This window comes from Callorhinchus milii, unplaced genomic scaffold, assembly GCF_018977255.1.
Source record: "Callorhinchus milii isolate IMCB2004 unplaced genomic scaffold, IMCB_Cmil_1.0 Scaffold4, whole genome shotgun sequence".
Classification (NCBI taxonomy): domain Eukaryota; kingdom Metazoa; phylum Chordata; class Chondrichthyes; order Chimaeriformes; family Callorhinchidae; genus Callorhinchus; species Callorhinchus milii.
The window spans coordinates 70,830,748-70,854,939 of record NW_024704745.1 but is presented as its reverse complement, the minus strand read 5'-3'; the positions used below and the strand labels follow the sequence as shown (position 1 = coordinate 70,854,939).

Below are 24,192 nucleotides of genomic sequence, written 5' to 3'. Positions count from 1 at the left end.
AATACGAAGAAGAATGAATTAAAATGATTCAAACAAGGCAAGGTGAAGTTTTCGAAAATTGCAGAGTTCCTTTTAGCAATATATAAACATAAAACATGCCCATCCCCGAATCTTTTTGGAATCTAAGGGTTAAGTGTAAGTCATGCAGCCTCAGGGTTAAGGGTCTTAATAAACATTCAGTTACCAGGAAAGCAAATTTATATTATATACATTAAATAGATTAATTTTAATTTACCAGGACTATGCCAACAATCCTGATATTCTTTCCCCTTGTTTTCCAAAATTGTTATATGTAAATTACAGCAAGTCAAATTTTACAGTATATCTTCTGAAGTGCTTTGAGGTGTCTCTACAAAGTCTCAATGGAAGGATTATTATAAATTTGAATGCAGCTGGTGGCCTTGCTGTCATACTAAACATTGAATTCTGCAGTTAAACAGTGTTTGTATATGATGCTCTCATTTGCTGTATGCCTCAAATTTAAACTGTTTGACAGTTAGACCCAATGAAAATGCTCTCAAAAGACACCAACCATTCTTTATAATGGCTTACAGCATCAGGGAGCTCTCTGGTAATAAGTAAACCCATTAAGCAATTTTAAATGCTGCCAAGTTCCAGAAAATAGGGCTATGGATGAAATAATAGCAGATACAGTGTTATCCATCTTACAATTCAAATGGACCCATTTGTCCTCAATCCTTTAGAATAATACAGGTGTCCATCCATTAAATACTTAATCCACTGAATTATCCCTCCATCGTTTAGTTAAACCTGTCTGTTTTGTAAGATGTCCTTAGATACTCTTTGATTTGAATTGCACATACAGTCTGGATGTCAGGATCCCTCACTTCCTTCAGTTAGTAATTCCCAACTCAGGATCAGGATTTTGCACTACAGTAACCTGGATTTCCTTTCGTAGAAACTGTCCATACTCTTGTATTGTACTTTTGCAATGTGAAACAGAACTGCCACCAAGCCAAATGCATTGGTGCTTGCATAATTTTTATTTGTTGCATAAGCCATATTAAATGTATGGACTTGGTATTGGTATGTTTGAAAAACCATATTTATTGTTTGATAAACAATAAACTTTGTATGGTATAGTATTTTTTTAAATCTATCAAGGTGAGGAATTCCATGTAAGGGAATGTTAAAAGACTTAGCGCAGGTGCAACCTTGCTCAATTGGAGATCTTCCTCAGTTGGGGATCTCAATCTTTCTTAATTGGGGAAGAACATTAGTCAGAGAAATTACTGTGTATATGGTCTTCCTCTGGGTTCTAGAGGGTACTCATAGTTCTTTTGCTTTCACTTTCCTAGTTATTTCTAATATTGATAAAGTTTAATTGCCATGTTTAGTATACGGTTGTTCCCCTTGCCAAAAGGTGCACACCAGACAAAAACATTTTTGTAAATTTAGAAAAAAACTGAAAGTGTAGACACACTTAAAAATGCCTTAAAAGGGAGTCTTCAAATTTCTAGCTGGTGGAAGAGGAAATTTCATCCTAATAGGAACTAAATCAGCTAAAAGAAACAGGGGAAGAACACCAAAGAAGTGGGCACTCAAGAGCCCATGGCAAAATCTCTAAACCACAAAAGCAGGTACAACAAATCGTTTGGCTATTTTCTACTTTCCCCCAATTGTTTCACGGGCAAACAATAAAGTTTCCATGACAAAAGCACAGTCTTCTATATAACACAGACAGATGCAGTGTAAAGCTCTCCTTTACTCTGGCCCAACAATGTGACACTTGTGTTTCAACCTCATAAAACTACTCTGAATTGTACCAATGTAACATTTCCATTTATCACAACAATGATGCTTGTGATGTAAGATTGGAGATTATTTGGGGTATAAATTGTGAATTTCTTTTCAATATCATGTGATTAAAGAGAACTAAATGTTGAAACCAAAATAAAAACAGCTGTCCAAAAAAGTACTAAAACTTTTACCTACTAACTCCCCAAGTGTCAATTGGAATCTCCATTTATAGTGCACTATTTGCAAGGAAAATTATTCCATCTTGAGACCAGATTAAATAGATTGTTTCAGCAATTTTGTTCACACTACTGCAGTATAAATTCAGGATTGAATATTGATACCAAGTCTTAATATACAAACAGAAATTTTCAACACCAAATGTGGCCTTTATTGTATCTATTGTGTCTGTACCAAAATTAAAATATTCTGTCCCTTTCAGTCCAAACCTAATTGAGCCTAAGCACTAGGCAATGGTCCCCTGAAAGTTCTCAGTTGATTCTCAACAGGCACCCTAAAAACTTAAGAGTTTTTTTCTAATGTTAATAAAGAGACACTGATAATTTAGTATTACAAGCAGACAACTGCACACATTTCACCAAACATACATCCCTGTGGTTAATTTCAAATTGTAATTAATCAATTAAAGGATGTTCTATCTCAGGTCAAACTAGTTTGTTATTAGATGTATCTGACAATCCACTGGATAGCAGGTGAAGTTGATAACCTGCAAGGCTCTGGTGCTTCAAAGGAGGTCAAGGAATCGTTGCCCCCAGTCAATACCAGCAACATTGAAATAGATAACCACTGGAAACATCACTACAGCAATCTGTTTGCTAAGGCCTTCCATCATTGAAGATTTGGCATCCCCGATCTTATTAATTAGGTCCCGTACAATTAATAATAATAATAATAATAATCCTTGCATTTGATATAGCGCTTTTCACGTCGGGAGGACGTCCCAAAGCGCTTCACAGAACACACTGTAAAGTGAATTGACTGTATATTTGTGGGGAACGCGGCAGCCAATTGCGCACAGCAATGTCCCACAAACAGTCATGGATTGAAAATGACCAATTTATTATTGTTTTTGGTTTTGGAGGGATTATTATTAGGCTCTGTGTGGAGTAAGGAAACTTGCCCAAGGTTTTGCCCTCTGCCTGGAATTGAACTCAGGTCTCTCACTTGCAAAGCGAGTGCTCTAACCACTGAGCTACAGGACTCCAAGGCCTTAATTGACTGAATAGCAAGGAATTACAGTACTTCCTCACAAGAAACAATATGAATTGGTGTGTGTGCTATTTGTTTTGGGTGTTGTGCATAAAGTGAGAAGAACTGACAGTGACTGACAATTGGCTACTTCTTGATCACCCTTTAGACTTTTATTATTATGGACACTGGTACTAGCACTTAGATACTCACTCAATATTGATAGAAATGTCAGAGCAACTTGGCACCAGTCAACATGTAAAGTACCAACATTGGTTTCAAAACCTCAGTGATTTGATACAAAAGTTCTGCGAAAAGCTAAGGATATGCTGATGCTAACCCACATGAGTCACAGCAGAATGATCTTGGGATTAGCATTAGGGAAGGAGAACACAACTTTGCTTTGAGCTTAAAATTACGAGACTGTTCTGGGCCAAAAGGCCCCTGCTCCGTCGTGAAACATGTACAGACCTTCTAAAAAACTAGAATTCCTTTCAAAAAATGTTCATGATCTTTTCAGAACCACGAGCAGGCCTGGCACACCAAAACATTCTGATTAGATGGAATGTACCTGAGATAACAATCACGGGCATCCGATAATAGAAAAACTCTCCGGCACTTGAAACAAATTTCGAAATTGAGTATTGACATTAACCAGCAGGCAGATTGTTGAAATATTTCAGTAAAATTGAGGCCAGGTTAAAAACAAACATGGTAGGTCTGAGTACAACCTTGGCATAATTTGCCACTGGAGATTTAAAATGTTAAAACTCTTCCCTCTTAGCTCCCATTAACACTTAACAGGTACGGTGTTCTTAGCTGGATGAGCAATGCGAAAGCTTGCCAGATGGTACTTTTGATAGTAAGCAATGTGGTTTTAGCCTTGGCTGTTACCAACCTGGGCTGAATAATCTCCATAATTAGGTAAGTAGGATGTGTCCCTCCAGGGAGAGATATGTGCATCCCATTCCAATAAATATCTTAGGAATTTCAAATATATAGGTGGGATGCATGGAACTCCCAGTTTGGATTGGATACTCCTAAGCATTGTTGAAGCCAACTTCTGCATGTGTCAGACAGACGGCTGACCCCCAAAAAATTATCCAGTTGCTGGAAGGCACTCAATCCAGTGATGATTTTCCATTTGATTTTCCTGTGGAGAGATACCTGGCTTCTGCTTATTCGCTCCCCATACAAAAGCTGCAGAGGTCAGCAACAGAGCGATTACAATCAATCCACATCAGTTTTTGTCTTTATCCATGAACATCAATGAATATAGACTAAAAATACACAGTTACATCACTTTCCAATATATGCAGATTAGCGTGCACTCCACACGCCTAATAATAATCCCTCCAAAAACAAAACAATAATAAATTGGTCATTTTCAATCCACAAATAAAACAATAATAAATTGGTCATTTTCAAACCACGACTGTTTTTGGGACACTGCTGTGTGCAATTGGCTGCCGCGTTTCGCCCACAAATATACGGTCAATTCACTTTACAGCATATTCTGTAAAGCGCTTTGAGATGTCTAGAAGACGTGAAAAGCACTATATCAAATGCAAGGATTATTATTATATGCATATTTGCGTGCATAGTTCAAAATTATATTTTGTGAAATGCCTTGAGACATCACAAGGACATAATAAGGTGTTATATCAAATGAAAAGATTATTCTATAACTTCCACTAGTATGCTGATAGATATTTGTGCATCAAATCACACAAATGAACACAATTAACAAAATAATTAGATTAATATGAAATTGCACGGTCTACATAAAATGAGTTGACACCAAACAGTTAATCTTAAAATTACTTTACAAGTAGCAAAAACACAATGAAAGGAATTACTCAATACAACAATCCTATGCAACAGCAAAATGGTAATCTTATTACATGTTACATCAAACTGTGTTGCTCTTTTTACACTACGCTTTTAATATTAGTTCAATGTAGTTTCTGCATTGGTGCTAAAATTGCTGTCTAACACAGGAATAAGCTTTTAAATTCACTTCCTAAATTATAATCTCAAGTAGGGATTTCTGAAATTAAATCAATGCTATTGCCTGGAGTATAACTCCAAAAGTCACCCCCAAATTTTGCACTATTAGACCACACTCGAGGATTTTCATGGTTGGTAGAAAGATGAGTACAGTCCAGACTTTAACATTAAAGAAAAACTGTCATTTGGTGACAGCTGAATTCTGCTGATGTGCAATTCAGCACATATACAGAACTGTCAAACGTGCTACGAGAGAGCGAATGAGAGCAGATGATAGAAATCAAAATTTACCACTCTGAAATGCTGTACTACAGAGAGGAATAGAAGAGTCATTAAGGCCAACTCTCCTCCATTCCCGAGATGCAAGTAGCACAATAATAACAATAATAATGCAGCAATGGTGGTTTCATGGGTGGAGATAAATCTGCAGGCGAAAGACCACAGTGCTGTCAATTAACCCTGTGGGAACTGCCATTATTCCAATTTCACCAAAACCTTTAATTTGGAATATATCCCATACTTTTGTACCAATAACAAACCTTTTTATTACTGAAAAACCGAAGTGAAGGTCCAAGGTACATGGTGCAGAAATGATGTTTGCAGAATATAAAATGCTTTGCCACAAACGTTTATTGAAGCTGGCTAAAAGAACAATAAATATTTGAAGAGAAACAATATAAAACGGTACACGAAAAGAGCAAGGAATTGGGATGAGTGTAGATAATTTCAGTGAAGGAGCTATCATGGGATAGACCTGATGGGTCCAGAGTTCTATGCTGTCATTTCTATGATTTTATACCCATGAAATTCACCATGTGTTTATTCATATTTCTATAAATTTGTTCCCAAACTCATCAAAATTCAATAATAATTCTTAACGTTGCACGCTGCATTATGTTTTCTGAATTTTGCCAGAAATAAATGTTTATTATGCAATGTTAGATACATTAAGAATCAGTTTTGAGGAAACAAAGTGTCTGATTAAGTGTTCAATTTGAATCTAACTGCTTTGTGTTGTCAGAATGTTTTTGTTTGTAAACAAACTGTCCCAGCTAGAAATCAAATCTTAAAGTCAATGATTTGTGCAGTTTTAGCATATACTTTGCAATAACAAATTTTTAAAATATTTAAAGTGGATTTTTAAGCTCTTCGAAAATATTTCTTCAAACTGAAAGGACATAAACTTGAAAGAGGGATGACAGAATGTAAACAAATCCAAAAATCCAAATTCAGAGGTCGAATATGTTGACAAATTTAATATTTTTAAAGCTGTCCATTAGTTTAATCTGAGATACAAAATAGATATATCCAAATCTGAAACCTCAACCTTGTTCTGCTTTTCTAAACCAACAGAAGGTTAAAATCATTTACATTATTAATGAATATGCTGTGGCGTTTTACTTTAACAAAATAGCTAAATATTCAAGCTCAAAGCTACATAGATATGACTAGATTTATGAAATATATAACCGCCTGAATGTAAAAATAAATAAGTGATTCTGTTATCTGCAATTTTAAAGTGAACTTGAATGTTGATGTACATTGTAATTGTGTACAACTGTTGCTGGCCAGAACTGCGCAGTTCTGTAAAGCAGACCATTATAAAGGCCAATAACATGGAGCCATCCCACCATCCTGCATGTTTTTCTTTAACTGCAACAGGGGGAAAAAATAACATGAAGACTAAACAAAATTAAAACATGGGCAGGAAATGCTGGTGTGGAATGCACTGCAAATAAAGGCCTGGGAGTAGCTTGACGAGGGTATTCAATCAAGGAAAATCTTTGCTTAATCCCATTACAGCCTTTGCATGTATGGAGAGCTATTTAAATCTGTGACATTTTGATTCCAAGTGGCAGCTGGAAACACGAAAAAAAAAATCACACCACACAACCACAGCGCAGAGAAACCAAAATGCTCATTCGTGACAAGAGCGCACACACACTATGATTGGTATTTACTTACTATTGCTCCAGGATTTCAGCAATGATTTGATGCTGATCTCGAAGAAGCCTGAATCTTGCTGGCTGGCCATGTCGGCAGTATACAAAGAAGCTACTGTGATCCTAAACAGCAATGGCAGGTACTGTGCACCAGTCAGTGATGCAAACAAGGAGGGAAGAAAATCTCTGCACAGACTCTTATTTTTTGTCCTCAGCAGTCCTTTTTAATGCATGGCATGTCCCTGATAGGCTTCTTGCTCCTCTATGTGGATTCTATCCTCTCGATGGTTTTGCCTGTAAGTATTTATCAGGGCACTGAGATGCTGTTGAGGTCTTCTGTCTTTCAACGTGCATTCTTTGTCGTGTTTACTCAAAGCGATTGCTGGACAAATACTATCAGAATGGGTCCTTCAAGTGCTGTTTGAGGTTGTCCTTGTTCATTGCTTCTCTGTCCTGACAAGACACCGGTTTGGGCACAAACGAGAGCTGAGAGCTGATGCACTGAATGCATCCGCCTCCACAGGCAAACACACACACACACACTCACACACAGCACAGCACAGCACAGCACCGACTTGGAACCACACTGAGAAAGGGCGGTGGAAGCTTTTTCTGCTGCCGGAGGAATTTCGCAGGTTCTGGGATCCTTCCTCCCCGAAAGGCAATCTTCTGATGAACACTCCGCGTGTGCTGTCCCTCCCGATCTTTCGCTGGTCTTCAAAGCAGAGTGCGCCGAAATATATTCAGCTGCATCATGCTGCAGTAAAGCAAAACTGCACCCATATATCTGGTTGCAGTGACGTTCAAAAGCCCATCAGTCAGCTCAATCCCAGGGGACAGGGCTTGCAAATCAGCAGCAGCACAGAGTTAAGCTTATCCCCCCCCCCACCCCCCTATTATTTTGCCCCTATAGTAAATGTCTGGCTCATTAAAAATCCACTGGAGTGAATACACCATTTTAAAGACATGTTGGTGTGAGATGCATTCATGTGTTGTAAAATACTGTCCAGGCAGCTGTGCAATGTTTCTCCCCTTTTATTATTCAGATGTAGGATTTTTCAATGGGGGGAAAACGCAACCTTGGCTCGGGTTATCAAATAATCTTAGCCAGCACAAAGCCATTTTAATCATGGCATTTACCAGAGTTATAGAAAACGTATAACGACGGCATCAATTCTGCCCAACACAAGGGCACTCCTTTGAGAATGGATAATACTGTATCGTATTTCCAGGATACTGCACAGCCTGCCTTTAGAAATGGCAAGACTTCTGAGTGCGCAAGCCATCGTGAAATATATTGTACTTTTGAAGAAGACGGCTTTTCTTGTATAATAATCAGCCTGCTGGGGGTGCACGCCAATGTCAGAGGTGACGTACTTCAAATAAACATAAAACTGAGGTCATGTCTGCCTGTTCAAGTGGACGTTAAAGATCCCATGCACTATTCAAAAAGATAAGGGAATTTCTCCCAGGGTCTTGGCCAACAATCCCCCAGATAAAATGGATCACTCATTTCATGGCTATTTGTGGGACAATGCTGAGCACAAATTGGCGGCTGTGTTCCTCTACAAGTTCACTGTACAGAAAAAACCCCTGAAGTGCTTTGAGACGTTTAAATTTCATAAGGCACTATGGGAAATGCAAGGATTATCATACTACCATTACTGCTTGCTAAATAAGGGAAATCTCGTTATTGTATAATTGGCTACATCCAATGTCTCAGTGAGTGTTATAAGAGTAGTGCTAAAATGCTGGCCAATGTCCTGGTCATAAGGTTACTGTTCATGTCACCTCCTGCACGGATTAGAAGCTAGAAGTGCTGCTGACGTCACTTCCTTCACAAAGTAATATCAGCGATACTATCTCCGCATAGTATTTTACATGAACGCAACAAGCAGAAAATAGCATCAGCAATGACCTGATGTCCCAAAAGTTGACAATTTTTCAGGGCAGGAAGCCAACTAGTCAGTGCTGAAGTCTGGGGTTCAACCTATCAGTTAGTGCAGAGGCCATAGGAGACCTGCACTACAAGCACTATTGAAGGGCAGTGTAACAGAATTCCCCTGTATAAGGATACTCTTTCTGCACAACAAAGCTCTCTAAATATAAGGCAACAGATAAACACCATTATAGTAATGTTCCCAATGAAAACTATACAATGATTCTGTAATTTTCAACACTCCCTGACAATACAACAATGCCTTTTAGACTCAACACAAGAAATCTGACCCTTACGATCATTGCTGTGTACTAAAGCTGCTGAACAAGTAATTAAATTCTTGTTAAAAACTTTCATCATTTTATTTTTTACAAAAAATGGCAATGAAAAAGCTATAGGCCTTGGTCCAGAACTGATGAGGTCCAAGGCCAGATTGGCCACAAAGAGTGCAGATGATGCAACCATGGGTCCAAGGACTGAGTCAACCTAGGTTGTAGGTAGCCGTTCAAGCCACAAGCAGCATGTGAGCTGGTTACTTCATATGCCTGCAAAAGGGAAGTACAGTATATGATGGTTCTTGGGAAGACCTTAGAGGTATAAGAAGCGTTCCTGCCAGTGGAAACTTTGAATCTAGAGAAGAGAACAGATGTCCCTTACTGTAGGTGCACATTACACATAGCTTAGTTGGGTAAAGTTAGTTTTGTCGTGTGTTTTCAATAAAATTCGGCCGTTTTGTTCCACAACTATTGTCGATGTCAACTGCTTCTTCTGCAACAGTCCTGTGCTCTTATATTTTATATTTCAAGACTTGCGTGATCAGGATGCTGACAGAGATCATATTTCTACAGGTACTAGGACTATTTCTCACAATCTAATAGTAATAATCTTTGCATTTTATATAGCTCCTTATTGCAAGGTCAAGACATCCCAAAGCGCTTTTCAGTATTTTACTGTGAAGTGGAGCGACTGTATATTTGTCAGGGAATGTGTATATTTGTCGGGGAATGTATCAGCCAATTTGCACACAGCAATGAACAAACAGCGATGACCAATTTTGTAAGGGGTTGGGGGTGGGGGGAGAGTGTTGGCCTGGACACCAGGAGAAACTATCCAATAACTAAAGATTTGTTCAACCATTTTCCTTGCACAGATAGATGTTTACAGTTAATACTCCACTCGTAGGTTGCAGCACGAATCTGAAACAACCAAGCTGTATTTGGGCTCTGTACAATGTCCAGCAACAATGTTAGAAACATATTTTATGTGTGTTCATATTGAGTCACAAATCAACACCCTTGAAGGTCAAAAGAATAACAATGTGATGGATATCTACGCATCACAGCTTAGTGTGAAACAAAATGCTTCCTTAACATTTGAAGTAAGGCAGGAATACTGAAGGCTCTCAACTAATACAAACGTAGTTCACGTTTGCCAAGATATGCTGATAAAACTAGCAGAACATGGCTCTGAGCATACTATGCAACAGTGCCAGGTTTCTGAAGAAGCAGCAGCACAGTGAGAGCTAATAAGAAATACAGTAGCTAAAGATTGTTTGGTTACTAATTAAATAAATTCAGTTTTCGATCGGCATTGGAATACCTCGTGTCTGCACACTGAAGAGTTGAACCAGCACCACATTCATAATTCCAATAAAATAATTAATTTACACGACTATGAACATACAGCAGCAACAACAACAGCTACTTACATTTGCTTAGGGTTCTTCATCCAGGGTGGAGTCTCAGAGTGCCTATTGTGCAGTTTAAATGGAGTTTAAATTTTAAATATTTCCCATTCTTGCCTCCTCATGTTCTATCCTTCGCTATTGCAAGCCAAGAACACATTTTTTGAACAGGGCGGTTATCAGAACTGCAGTAAAGTCTGGGGAATCTGATTCATCTGACAACCAAATGTTGCAAACAGAAAGTAACCAACAAAAGATGTAAACCAAATGGACCATGCTGAGTGCATGGAGTGTGAATGTAAATCAATTTTTGTAATTACGAATGATCTGGTTGAATATGAATGTTGTTTTATTATATGGTTAACCTGGATGCCATTAACAACAACTCGGCCGACAAATTTTCATTCATTATTTTACCATTGTAGTATAACTTGGTTTCTGTTCATCCTGTACTTCTGGAAGAGCATAAAAAACAATGACAGTGGATCTGTTACCCATTCAAAGGCAACTGTAAGCAAAACTAGAAACAGTACATGGGCAGTGCATGGGGGATATTGATACAAAAGAGCCTTTGACACATATCATAGAATTATAGAATGATACAGCATAGAAATAGGTTATTTGAGTGGATGTTCTGGAAAGATGTGATTTCATCCTTCCAGAATTACCACCCTACCTTCTTCATATTACCGCATCAAGCGGGTCATTAAGCCGTTCTGGTAAAGTGTTGCAGCTGTTAATTATTTACTGTGTAAAGAACTACTTCCTTATTTCAGCTATAAAATCACTCTTCACAATCTTAATAATAATGGCGTAATTATAATCCTTGCATTTGGTATGGCACCTTTCATGTCGGGAGTACGTCCCAAACCGCTTCACAGTTAATCCACTTTACAGTATATTCTGTGAAATGCTTTGAGACGTCTCAACGCCATGATAAGGCCCTCTATCAAATGCAAGGATTATTATCATCAATATTATAACAGACACATTCTTTTTATAGTAGTTTCAGGCAGTAGTTCAGCCTACTCATCCATTTTACCAAAATATTCCACTCATATATTTGGTTTGTCATCTAATAATTCTGAATCCTTTTCATTTTCGTATAAACATGATTTATGATGCACATAAACTGCATGCATCATGCAGTAGATACAGATTTTGTCTTTTGAACAGTAAAACTACTCAAAAGTCTTATATAAGAATGTTCTCATTTCATATCTATTTTTTCATATTTCACATATTCTTCACATTTTTCATATTGCACAAGAGGTGTGTTGAGGTTCAGCCGGTACATTCTGTCATCTAACTGTTTAAAGTAGAACATTATATTTACAAAGAAATGGCATGTAAATATGATTTTAATAAATAATCAGGTAAGATCAGAAAATGAAAGATTGAAGTTAATATTTTCCAACATTTTTATTTCTAATTTCCAGCATACTTTTAAAAAAGTCAGCCAAATTCAATATGAATTGGAAACAGAATGAATTTATTTATTTATTTCATTTTAATGCAATAACTTGCACTTGTAGAACACCTTTCACACCTCAAAAGTGCTTTATTTGTAAAGATGGAGTGGAAACCCAAGAAAGGTGGGAATTTGGGGGAGGGGAGGGAAGTTGATGCAAAGGGCAGTGGAAAAGGTCATTTTTAAGAAGAGTTTCAAATGTGGAGAGGGAGAGTGTGAAGCTGAGTGATTTTATGAGTGAGTTTCAGAGAACAGGGCAAAGTGACAAAATGCTGGACCACTGACAGAGGGTAGAGGACAAGCAACAGACCTGAGTTTACAGAGTGAAAGTGTGAGCAAGAGAGGTGCGAAGGAGATTGCAGATGTAGGGGTGGGGAAAGGGTTGTGTCATTCAAAAATAAACTTATTTTCACAAATAAAAATATAAACCAGCAAGCATATCAAACATGTTCTGTATTTTTAAAAAAATATGCAAAACATGAAAAGAGAATTAATGCACTTTTTTAAAATAGTATTTGTGTATTAATTTTTTACTGTATTTTTCCATTTTTTCAAGTATGAATCTCAAAGTGCTTTACTGACATAATAGAGAGCACCAACAAGGGAAAGGAAACTTAAGAAACAAAGCATGGTTGAAGAGATGTGTTTTAAAAAATGTAAGGAGAAAGCAATGGAGAGATTTAGCAAAAGAGTTAAAGAGAAAAGGGATGACACCAATGGTGAAATGAAAAAGTATAATGATTTAGTTACAGGGAGTGTCAATTGTTCTATTAATATAATAGTTGCATTGGTTATAGTATCAAAAAGTCTCAAAGCACTTCATGTGTAATCGCTGGAGCGTAATCATGCAGTGGTGGATTTTGATCTTTAAACATCCTCAAGCAGGTAGTCGGGATCTTGGTTTAACATCTCATCTGAAGGACAGCCACTCCACCATCGAAGTGATCTGCCAGTACGTCACTGGAATGTCAGGTAGACTATGATCTCAAAGTCCTGATGTAGAGCTTGAACCTACAATCTTATGGCTCAAAGGCAGAGCACCAGCAATTGAGCCAAACTTCTAATGTTTGGATAGTCTGATAACTAACATGTGACAAATATGAAAACACCAGATAAATTTAACTGCAAATTTTCTGCTACACAATTTCATATAAATTGGGTCATTACAGTATTTAATATTGCTTCTGGAACTATTTATTTCCTTTAGAAGTATCCAATAAAAATAAAATTTAAGACCATTGTAGCTTGTGCTGCTCGTCAACATTGTACATCTGTTAAACATTCTCCCATGGCTCACATCATCAACAAGAATAAAATTAAATCCTTCCTCTCAAATGCCCTGAAAATATAACAATACAATTAAACTAATAATAATCTTTACATTTGATAGAGCACCTTTCATATTCTAAAGTGATTTACAGGATATACTGCAAAGCGCAGTGACTGTATGTTTTATGGGCAAACTACTGATAGAGATGAAAATCTATCTATTTTAATTATTTCATATATTTATTTAATGTATACTGGAAAAGATCATTTCTGATTTACAAATATATTTTACACTAAAATGTTTTTAAAAATCTCTAATTCTTAAATATCAGTGAAGTTTCTGATTCCAAATGAATTCAACAGGGGTGGTTAATTCTTACAATTCATCTCCAAATTAATTTCCGTGGACAAATAGATTCCTATTTGAATTATGAAGAGTCGTTTAGTACCAAAGTTTTGAAATTACTCTTCACTCCATACACCTAGTCTCAGGGTTCATAAAAGACCCTTTACTCATCCATTGTCAGATAGAACATAGTTAACCTCTTGCTTAAATAACATACTGGATCCAGCTGACCAACCCCATTATAGTGGGGTTTTCCTACATCAAATTACAGTATTTCCTGCAACACATATGCATGAGAAACTGATACTTGCCAATGTGAGGTGCACATGTAAATGTTTTATTACATATGCATGGTACAAAATGTTCCCAAATATATTCCTAGGTATAGATCTATACACACATGCTTGCAGGCATTAATGCAAAGCAAAGGAAGATAGAATGAAGTCAACAGCAACCTGATGACCCGCAAGTCAGACATGTTTTCGTGTGATAAGCCAGTTAGTTAGCAATGAAAACTAGGGCTACTTCAAGTTAGCGCAAGTCCAAAGCACACCAATGATACAGCAAGGTTGCTATATATGGAGGAGGGCATTATAATGGAGGTTACCCTATATATCTGTACGTGTGTCTTTGGGTGAGAGTAGGATCTGACTCGATTACAATGCCATGCTACCCTGAATAGCCTACTGTGCAATCTTTATCGATGAAGGATAACCACTTGGGTGCGGTACTGAAGGTGCAGGCATCCATAGAACTTTATCCCAACATGCCTTCAGGAAAGGAGTGACAGAACAAATGAATAATTTGGGGAAAATAAAACCCAGCCCTGGTCACTGCCCCCCACCCCTGGACCTCCTTGTGCGTGGGAAATTTTGATGATTCTATGATTAAAATTGTGTTAACAAACATTTTGCATACTGTGAAATTAAACCACTGCTGCTGCACCAAAGAGAAATGGTAAATTATCATTCACCATCCAGGCAAACGTATTGATATTATTTGGGAAAGGGGAAAGAAAAAAAATAGAATTCTGTCTCAAATCCTTTTCAGTCTAGCTGCAAAAGTTATTGGGATTCGATCGCAATAGTTAAAAGAAAGACTGACTCAAACTTAAATAGAAAATTGTACAATTCTATGCGAGACACCATAGTCATTTTGACAGTTATTCAGCACTTAATATAAGTCCTAATTGAAACCAGTTATGTCCACAAATACTTTACTCTGACTCAGGTTATAGTCTATTTTAGGACATTACTGTACATAAATTGGCTGCCATATTTGCCTACAAAATACACAGTCAATACACTTTACAGTAAATTGTGTGAAGCGCTTTGAGACATCCTCCTGACATGAAAGGCGGTACATCAAATGTAAGGATTGTTATTATTTTATTTTTATCTGTAAACACACAAAACGTAGAAAGCTGTTTATTCCTAAAACTAAATGTGGAGAAATGTAAAATACTTCACATTGGGACAAAAAATCCTGGAAGGGACTATTATTTGAACGGAAGGAAAATAGTATGTATGGAAAATGAAAAGGACCTGGGGGTCCTGATTGACAATAAATTGAAGCTCTCCCAACAACGCTCTGTGTCAGTGAGTAAAGCAAACTAGATGTTGGGATGTATCAAAAATCAATAGCAAAGCCGAAATAGTGGGGTATTCCTGCCACTGTATAAATCATTGGTGAGACCATACTTAGAGTACTGTGTGCAGTTCTGGTCGACGCAGTACAAATAGGATATTGGAGAAATCGAGAAGATACAGAGGAAGGCAACCAAAACGATTGAGGGAATGGAAGGACTGGACTATGAGGAGCAACTAAGTAAATTAGGCATGATTGGAAAAAGGCAACATGATTGCTGTCTTTAAGATTCTAAAGGAGTTAGACAATATAGATCATGACAGCTGTTTCAACGAGTCCAGAATAGTAAAACCAGAGGACACGGCCTGCAATTGAAGGGGGGTAAATTCAGAACGAATCTACGCAAAGACTATTTCAGTGAGCGAATAGTAAACCTATGGAACAGGCTTCCTAGGGAGACTGTTGAAGCAGTAAGTGTTGATTCTTTCAAACATAGATTTGATAGTTTTATTTTAGAAAATAACATTGTGGGATATAGTACATAGGACGGCATGTGACCGCTAGGAAGGTAGAAGGCGAACTAGAAGGACTTGGTCTTTTTTCATCTAGCATTTCTTATGTTCTTAAATACAAGCTAAAGAAGTATTAAAACACTGGAACAGTGGTGCTAGTTTTCTAAATACAGTAACAAGTTTGATATGGTTACTTTCTTAGCTAGTTATCCTTTCAGAGCACATGAGGCCCAAAGTTCCTGAGCTAGAGTGTTTGTATCCTCTGAAAATGGATTGAACTAAACCAGGAACAATTAGGTGCTATAACCTACATCTGTGGAGAACAAATAAGGCACACAAAACTCCTGTGCTAGCATGGAGATGTACTATTTAAACTCAATCCTATGACTGCCATTGACGGGACAGAAAAATTGGAGTCTCGCCACCTGCCCCACAACCGGGAAATAAGATCTGTTAATAAATCATCCTGGTTTATTTGAATACTTCCAAGTGGCCAATTCAAGAACCACAATGACAGATGCCTAAGAGCAGCCTGACTTCTGTCAGAAACAGACAATAATTATGTACATGGGGTAGGATAGCCAGAAAAAGCAACATTTAACAAAAAATGGTATGGGAATATGACCTGAGGCACATTTAATTTAGAGTTTCAATGAGCAGTCAATACTGTTAGGGGTTAACTCTAATAATTACACACTTTATTCTACAATATCATGAATGTAGTCCTATGGTGGTGTATGACTTGTTCAGAACTAGTTACATGAAAACACACTGTATCACTATAAAAGCTTTAGTTCCCAGTACTGTTCTGAAATATTTCAACTTTAATTCAGCATGTTTCTCACATGGAGCATGCAGTAATATGGTTGAATTACCACTCATGAACAATTTTCAGGCTCTGGTGAAGGAAAGGAATGTAAAGCATGGATTTGAGTAATTACCAATTTCAAGCTGTGCAGCCATTAACTCTACCTAGTGATAAACCACTCTTTCCAATAGCACTTTTGAACTATTGGACATAAAACACTATTTATGGTGCTGCTAAAACCACAAGCAATATTTTTTCATAGTTAATATGTAATGTGAATGCTGTTTAAAATAGAAATGTTTCATTGTGGAATCTAAAATTAAGTTGAGTATATAAATACAAAAAACTTTTGTCTGGTGTTATCAGCAAATGGCACAATTAATATAAATAACAAACAATTCCTACCTTGAAAAATAGAAGGTCTTTTCTTAGGCCGCCGTAAATATATTTGCTCTATGTTCCTGTAGTTCACATTAACATCTTCATAATTATTTTCTGAAAGAAAATCTGGTGGAAAGCTGACCTTACGAGGATATCTGAACTCACTCTGCAATAAATCTGTTTTGTCTTTGATCACAGAATTTAAACTGCTATTGTCAAGCGCCATTGAAATGGTTTGTCAACTGTACAACATGAACAAAGTCTGGCTCCACATGAAAGTTTTTTGAAGGATCCTGCTTCTCAAAACACATCTAGGCTTCTAATTAAGTGAGCTTCCGAGTGCCTATGGTTTATTTGATTTCACATTCTCAGCTTCTGAACTTGTTAGGGCAGTCCAGTAAGTTAATGGGCGAGGTCTCAAGCAGGTGTTGAATTACAAAATAACCTTTCAGAGCAGTAGTGTGTAGCTTCAGAAGAGACAGAAGAGGTAGGGAAATTACAAATTAAACAACTAAACACCTACTTCTTATTGATGGATCTCTATAAAGCACTGAAAATGTTTTTAGTTTTTGATCATTGAATGAACATCCTAATTAAAATGAATCAAACTATACTCTTTATGTAAAATATTCAAGAGTCTGTATATTCCCTCAACTTTAAATGGTATAGTCTTTTTTTAAAAAAAAGTGTTACGCAATTCACTTTAGGTGATTTCTGACTAAATTACTTCAGACTATATACTGCCAGGAATGTTAAATACTGTTAAATGTTTAAGCTAATAGGCAATCTAAAAAAATCTTACAATGACCAGCAACTGGTTTGTAACATTATACGCAAATATTGTACCTGCATGATTAATTATATACTACAACAACAATTTGCATTTATGTGGCACCTTTCACCTCGGGAGGACGTCCCAAGGCGCTGAAACTTAGTTTAACAGCAGTTCTAATAATAATAATAATAATAATCCTTGCATTTGATATAGCACTTGTCATGTCTCGACATCCCAAAGAACTTCACAGAATATTCTATATTCTGTATATTCACAATAAGTGAATTGTGGGCGAAATGCGGCAGCCAATTGCAGTACAGCAGTGTCCCACAAACAGTCGTGGAATAAAGTGACCAATTTTATTATTTTTTTTCTTGAGTGATTATTATTAGGCGTGTGGAGTAAGGAAACTTGCACAAGGTTTCACTATGCCGGGAATCGAACCCAGCTCTCTCGCTTGCAAGGCGAGTGCTCTAACCACTGAGCTCCAGGACTCCACGAAAGGTGGCTACAGAAAGTTAAAGCTCTAACAGGTAGGGTGGTCCTAGCTACAACAACAACTTGCATTTATATAGTACCCCTCACACAGAGTAGATTCCTAGAGCGGTTTAGCTGGGCAAATAACAAGAAGAAGATTACATTTGTATAGCGCCTTTCATGTCGGGAGGATGTCCCAAGGCGCTGGATAATGAGTGGGAAGCTTGTCCGACTTTGGTCTTAGCAACAAGCTATACAGTTTTAGTTGGTTAAACTTCAGCAGTACCCCCAACACACTCTCTCGGATTCCCAAGTCTTAGCTCTTGCCAACCTGTGATATTATACAGAATTAGTTAAACAGGATGCATGTTTCCAGGAAGAGATTGCATATTAAAGACACAGGGGAATTCCCACGCATAGGTGGCATACATTCAGTATGTGAAACTCTTTTATGGTTTGGATAGAGGGGATGAATTTCATGTGTCAGACACACTGGGAATCTGCTCCAGCTCGAGTTACTGCCTTCAGGAAGGAAATGTAAAAGAAAGAAATTTGGGAAGATAAAGCAAATTGGATTTTACATTCAAAGTTTTACTCAAATGTGCTTGAATAATGCCTAGGCTATTTGTCATATGATACATGTCCTCCCCTGTCTCTCCCCAGCCAACCTCTGCAACCTGCTCAAACCCTACTGACCCAGTCACTCTGTTCGCTCAATGGGCACCAGCCTGCTTCATGTACCCTACCTTAACCCCCGCCATTATTAACCTATCTATCCGCACTCTCTGGAATTCCATCTGACTCCCTCCCTCACCTCATTCAAGGGCAATTCTCTGACATCTTTCCCTTCCCCTCCACCCTCACCTCCCATTCCTTGCTCGGGTGCCAAGCTCGTATTAAGTGTCTTGGGATGTCCTTCCGACGTGAAATGTGAAAGGCGGTATGTAAATTTGTTGTTTTTGTTGTTAATACACTGCGAGTATTAAAAAGCATGATGAACACATAAAATTATGGCATGTTGGAACCATATGCCAATATTTATTATTTATACTGTGTTTATGAATATGTTAATTAACTATATTAATGAACTGTAATTATAATGAACTTAACTTGGTTTTCATATGAAATGGTGATTTAAAATCTAACTCATACATATTAGCTGCAATTTTTTTAAAATAGGCATATTGCCAAAATATCAATAAGAAATTATAAATCAATAAAACAAAACCTTAATGAATTAGGTATTGTTCAACTAGGTCTACAAATTAATTACATAAAATTACCCACATAATTGCATTTAGTTAGTTATTATATAGGGTTATCGTTAACTCAAACTGACAATGATTAAACCATCTGACCATGCATTAACATCACAAAGTTTACTTTAGTATAAAGACTACCTGGGTCAGCCTGGCTTAGTTGGAAGCACGCTATAATTTCTAAGTCAGGAGGTTGTGGACTCAAAACCTACGCAATGACTTGGAACTCATATAGTTTAAGATGACACTCCAATGCAATGGTAAAGGTATGCTGCATTATTGAAGATGCTTTCCTTCGGATGAGATGAGACGATAAACCATGGCTCTGTCTGCTTTTTCAAGTGGACATTAAAGATCCCCTGGCACTTTTCAAAAAAGTGTCTTGGCCAATAATTCACCAAATAAATTAGTCATTCACCACATGGCTGTTTATGGGACATTGTTGTGTGTTAATTCACTGCTGAGCTCATCAACAAAACACAGTCATTGTGCTTTACAGTACATCCTGTGAATCCTGCCAACGTAAAAGGCCCTGTACCAAATGTAAGGATTACTCTTATGAAGGATTATTATTAGATGGCAAAGAGTCAAACGCTTACTATTTCAAATTGTAAAATGAAAAGTTGTGGCACCCTTATGACTTCATATGTTGTGCGTGGAATTTAAGGTTACAAACATGTGGGACAATAAAAAAAAGTGAATCAAACTATACTCAAAAATGATGGTTTTAAACTTCCTGCTGTAGCTCATGCTTACACTACGACTTCCATCCTATCACAGCAGAATCGGGTAATAAGGCAGTGTTTTTAATGCTGGTTTGCTTATAAGGCAGGTACCCTGTTGGTTTTGGCACATTGCATGTCAGTAATCCCATAATCCCATGAGCCAGCTTCCCACTCACTAAAAAATGGCCCACTATCAAATCAGCCATCTTCTAATACTGGAATCCAGCCAGCTTTCTGCACACTTGGCTAGCATGTGGATCAGTGGTGACTTTTGATATAAGGCAGACTGGAATCTTGTTACAAGTTGGGCTAGAATATTACGTACCCAAACTACTGCCTTAAAACAGGACTCCACTATGGTAACCAGCAAGATGATTGAAAAATAAGACACAATTTACTTTTAGGCGTATTTATTCGCTGCTTACTGGCTACCTATTGTGCAGCACTGTTAGAGACCTTCAAGGTATCTAATGTTATTATTCTGTTATTATTTGATAATCAGTTATTCTTCAATCAAAATTCAATGTGCATGGCAATTAAATAGGGGAAAAAAATGGAGATTCAAAATGTACTTTACCGTTCGTGATGGGTATTTTACTTTGGAAACATGATAATTTTTTTAACCCTATTTACAGCTGAAACTTCTCACAAAAGCAAGAAGCATCAAACCCACCCTAAACTTGCAAATGAAAGCAGACAAACCAGTGTGCTTTAACATCTCCTCCCAATCCACCCTTATCCACAAACACAAAACAAACATTATTCTAAAAGATAATAGTAAACATTTTTCTGTATTGATTAGAATTAATATAAATGTTTGAGGACGACACTCGTGGAGTCCTGTAGCTCAGTGGTTAGAGCACTCGCTTTGCAAGTGAGAGACCTGAGTTCAATTCCAGGCAGAGGGCGAAACCTTGGGCAAGTTTCCTTACTCCACACAGAGCCTAATAATAATCCCTCCAAAACCCAAAACAATAATAAATTGGTCATTTTCAATCTACGACTGTTTGTGGGACATTGCTGTGCGCAATTGGCTGCCGCGTTCGCCCACAAATATACAGTCAATTCACTTTACAGTGTGTTCTGTGAAGCGCTTTGGGACGTCCTCCCGACGTGAAAAGCACTATATCAAATGCAAGGATTATTATTATTAACAATATTAATCAAAATTGACTGGTGTAAATATTTGGGGATCTTTAACTACAGGTTTAAGCAGTAATGTGTTTGAATGTGTTTCAATGTGTTTGAAAATGTCAACATCATAGGTAATGGCTTCTAGACCTCTCCATTGTTTGTATCTAGACATAATCCAAGATTGGAGTAATCCAGTGGTAAGAATGGTATGATATACATCAATCCCCTCTCATTTGAATACTTAATTTCAGTCAGTGCTATGATGTTCCAAATGTAGAGCAATCTCTCATACAACTATTTGTGGCTTACAAAGAATTTCATGTGCAAGGACTAGGAGCAGGTTTCCTGCCTACACGATTAGCAAATCAATTTAAGGCCCAATGAGACCAAATTTAGACTATATGGGCCAAATGGAAGAACTGTAACTGTATTCCTCCATTCAGTCGACAATATTGTGTAAAAAACTGAACAAACTACATTTGTATAGGCCTTTCATGTTGGGAGGACTTCCCAAAGCGTTGGACAGTCAAGGATGTTCACCTGAGCTGGGGGCTGGGATCAGGAGAGCTGGAGGGTGAAGACGCGGTCAAAGAGGAGGGTCTTGAGACGGCCTTGAAGGAGGCAAGGGATGAGGCGGGGCTAAGAGACTGTGGAATGGAATTCCAAAGAGTGGGGGTGGAGAGGCTGAAGACCCAACTGTCGATGGTGGGGCAGGCAAGCTGGGGGACATGGAGCAGGCCAGAGTCCACTGAGCGGAGGGAAAGGACAGGCAAGTATGGGGTTAGCAGGTCACAGACGTATGGAGGATCAAGGCCATGGAGGGTTTTGAAGGTGAGGACAAGGAATTTGAACTCAATCCTCTAGGGGATGGGGAGCCAGTGGAGCCAGGTGAGGATGGTGTGACAGGTTCATAGAGACTGGTGTGGGAGAGGACATGAGCTGCAGAGTTCTGAATAATCTGCAGTTTGTGAAGGGAAGAGTTGGGAAGACCGACAAGCAGGGAGTTAGCTTGGATATGATGAATGCATGGATGAGGGTCTTGGCAGCCTGATGGGAGAGGCAGTGGAGGAGCCGGGCAATATTGTGGAGGTGGGGGAAGGCAGAACGAGTAATACTGTGACAAAGTGGCTGGCTTTCTGCATGCCAGCCAACTTCCCACGTGCTAAAAATGCAGAGTTCCAGATTATTAGGTCACCACCAACATCTCTTCCTGCATAGAAAGAAATGTCAGTGTTAATCTGATGATCTAGAGGTCAGACATTTTTCAGCACAGTGGAAGCTGGTCAGTCCATGTGCCTAAGACAAACATAAACCAATAGGGCATCCATGTTATAAGAGAACCAGCATTATAAAGGGGCACCTTACAATGGGATTCTACAGTATTATACTATTCTTTTCAAAGAGACAGAGTGTGGACGATAATCTATCCAAATCCCCATCAATACTATTTGATAAACAGATGTTAAGAGATGTCAGTGGCCTAATATGACTCATCCTTTGAATTCCCTTCCCTCAAAACAATACAATAACATTTACAATATAATGCATCCCAAGGCATTTCCCTTCCCTGAACAAATGTCTGGTCTCTGGTTGTGTATACCTAAAACATGCCTGAAACTGAGAACCATCAACTGAAATTAAATCTGCAAGTACAAATTCACAGAGCATCTTAGCAGAGCATCTTAATCATCCAAACTAATATGCCAGCAGTCTGCATGAATGCAAACTTCTGAACCCAGTGGTTGAATTTTATAATCAGAAGTAGTTATTCATGCCTTTACGATATCTTTGTACTCATATCTGTGTTAACACCTTACAAGTATACATTTTGGATTTTAAATGCACCAGAATATCAATAACATTTTAAAAATCATAAATGGAACTATAAACTTATGTTATAGGCTGACACTCCAACACAGTGCTGGAGGAACACTGCATTGTCGGAGGTGCCATTCTTCAGATGAGGATCCTGCCAGTTCAGGTGCACATTAAAGATTCCATGGCACCCTTCAAAAAGGGAATGGAGTTTCTCCTGGTGTCCTGGTTCTGGCCACCAATCCCCCAGATAAAATTTATCTTTTACTTTATGGCTGTTTGTAAAACATTGCTGCGCGCAAATTGACTGCCATGTTCACTTATAAAATACATGGTCACTACAATTTATGAGCATCCTATGAAGCACATCCTTTGGACATGAAATGAGCTGTATCAACTGTATGCATTAGAAAGATTTGTAAACTCAACAAGAGACCAGTATTTACATATTTACAGTATTTACAAGTTTATTTTGTCCACAAAAAATACAGACAATTCACTTTACAGTCTATTCTGTGAAGCACTTTGAGACATCTAGAAGATGTGAAAAATGCTATATCAAATGCAAGGACTATTATTATTATTAAAATAAAATTGAGATATACTGTTGAAACCTAAAAGGATAGATACGAGTACATCATACAGCATTCAACATTGTTCGCCATTGTACTTTTTACATCCACTATATAAATACTTCATGACTTAACTCTCTTAGCTACCATACCAATAATATTAATTATCAATAACTGCAATATTTAACATTGTCATACATTTTGCTACTGTGATGTCTCAATTCCTAATCATGATTCTGATTGCAGAGCATTCAGTTTCAGAGATCAGAAGAAGCAGTGAGAATCCATCCACCTATAAACAACAATAATTTGCACTTATATAGCACCCTCCATGCAGGGTAGCGTCTCAGAGCGCTTTAAAAACATAAAGCATGTTTTCTCCACAATTACTGGCCAGTATTGCCAGCAGGAATGAAGAAGACCAGAGTTCATATCTTCACTCTAAGAAGAAGAAACACAGCATTAAACCAAAAACAAATGAGAAAAATAACATAAAAAACTAAGAAATATTTTCTTTG

The 24,192-nt window shown here is 37.7% G+C and overlaps 1 protein-coding gene across 4 annotated transcripts in view; it reads right to left on the bottom strand.

Annotated features, from left to right (window-relative positions):
- Window positions 1-7,475, bottom strand: part of fryb (furry homolog b (Drosophila)) — a 155,798-nt gene extending 148,323 nt beyond the window's left edge. For all 4 annotated transcript variants that reach the window (XM_007891283.2, XM_042334582.1, XM_042334583.1 and 1 more), the window contains exon 1: window positions 6,943-7,475. In XM_007891283.2, coding sequence (XP_007889474.1) covers window positions 6,943-7,012 — 70 coding nt within the window. In that variant the 5' untranslated portion in view covers window positions 7,013-7,475. The remainder of the gene's footprint in view (window positions 1-6,942) is intronic.
- Between the last annotated feature and the right edge of the window lie 16,717 nt (window positions 7,476-24,192).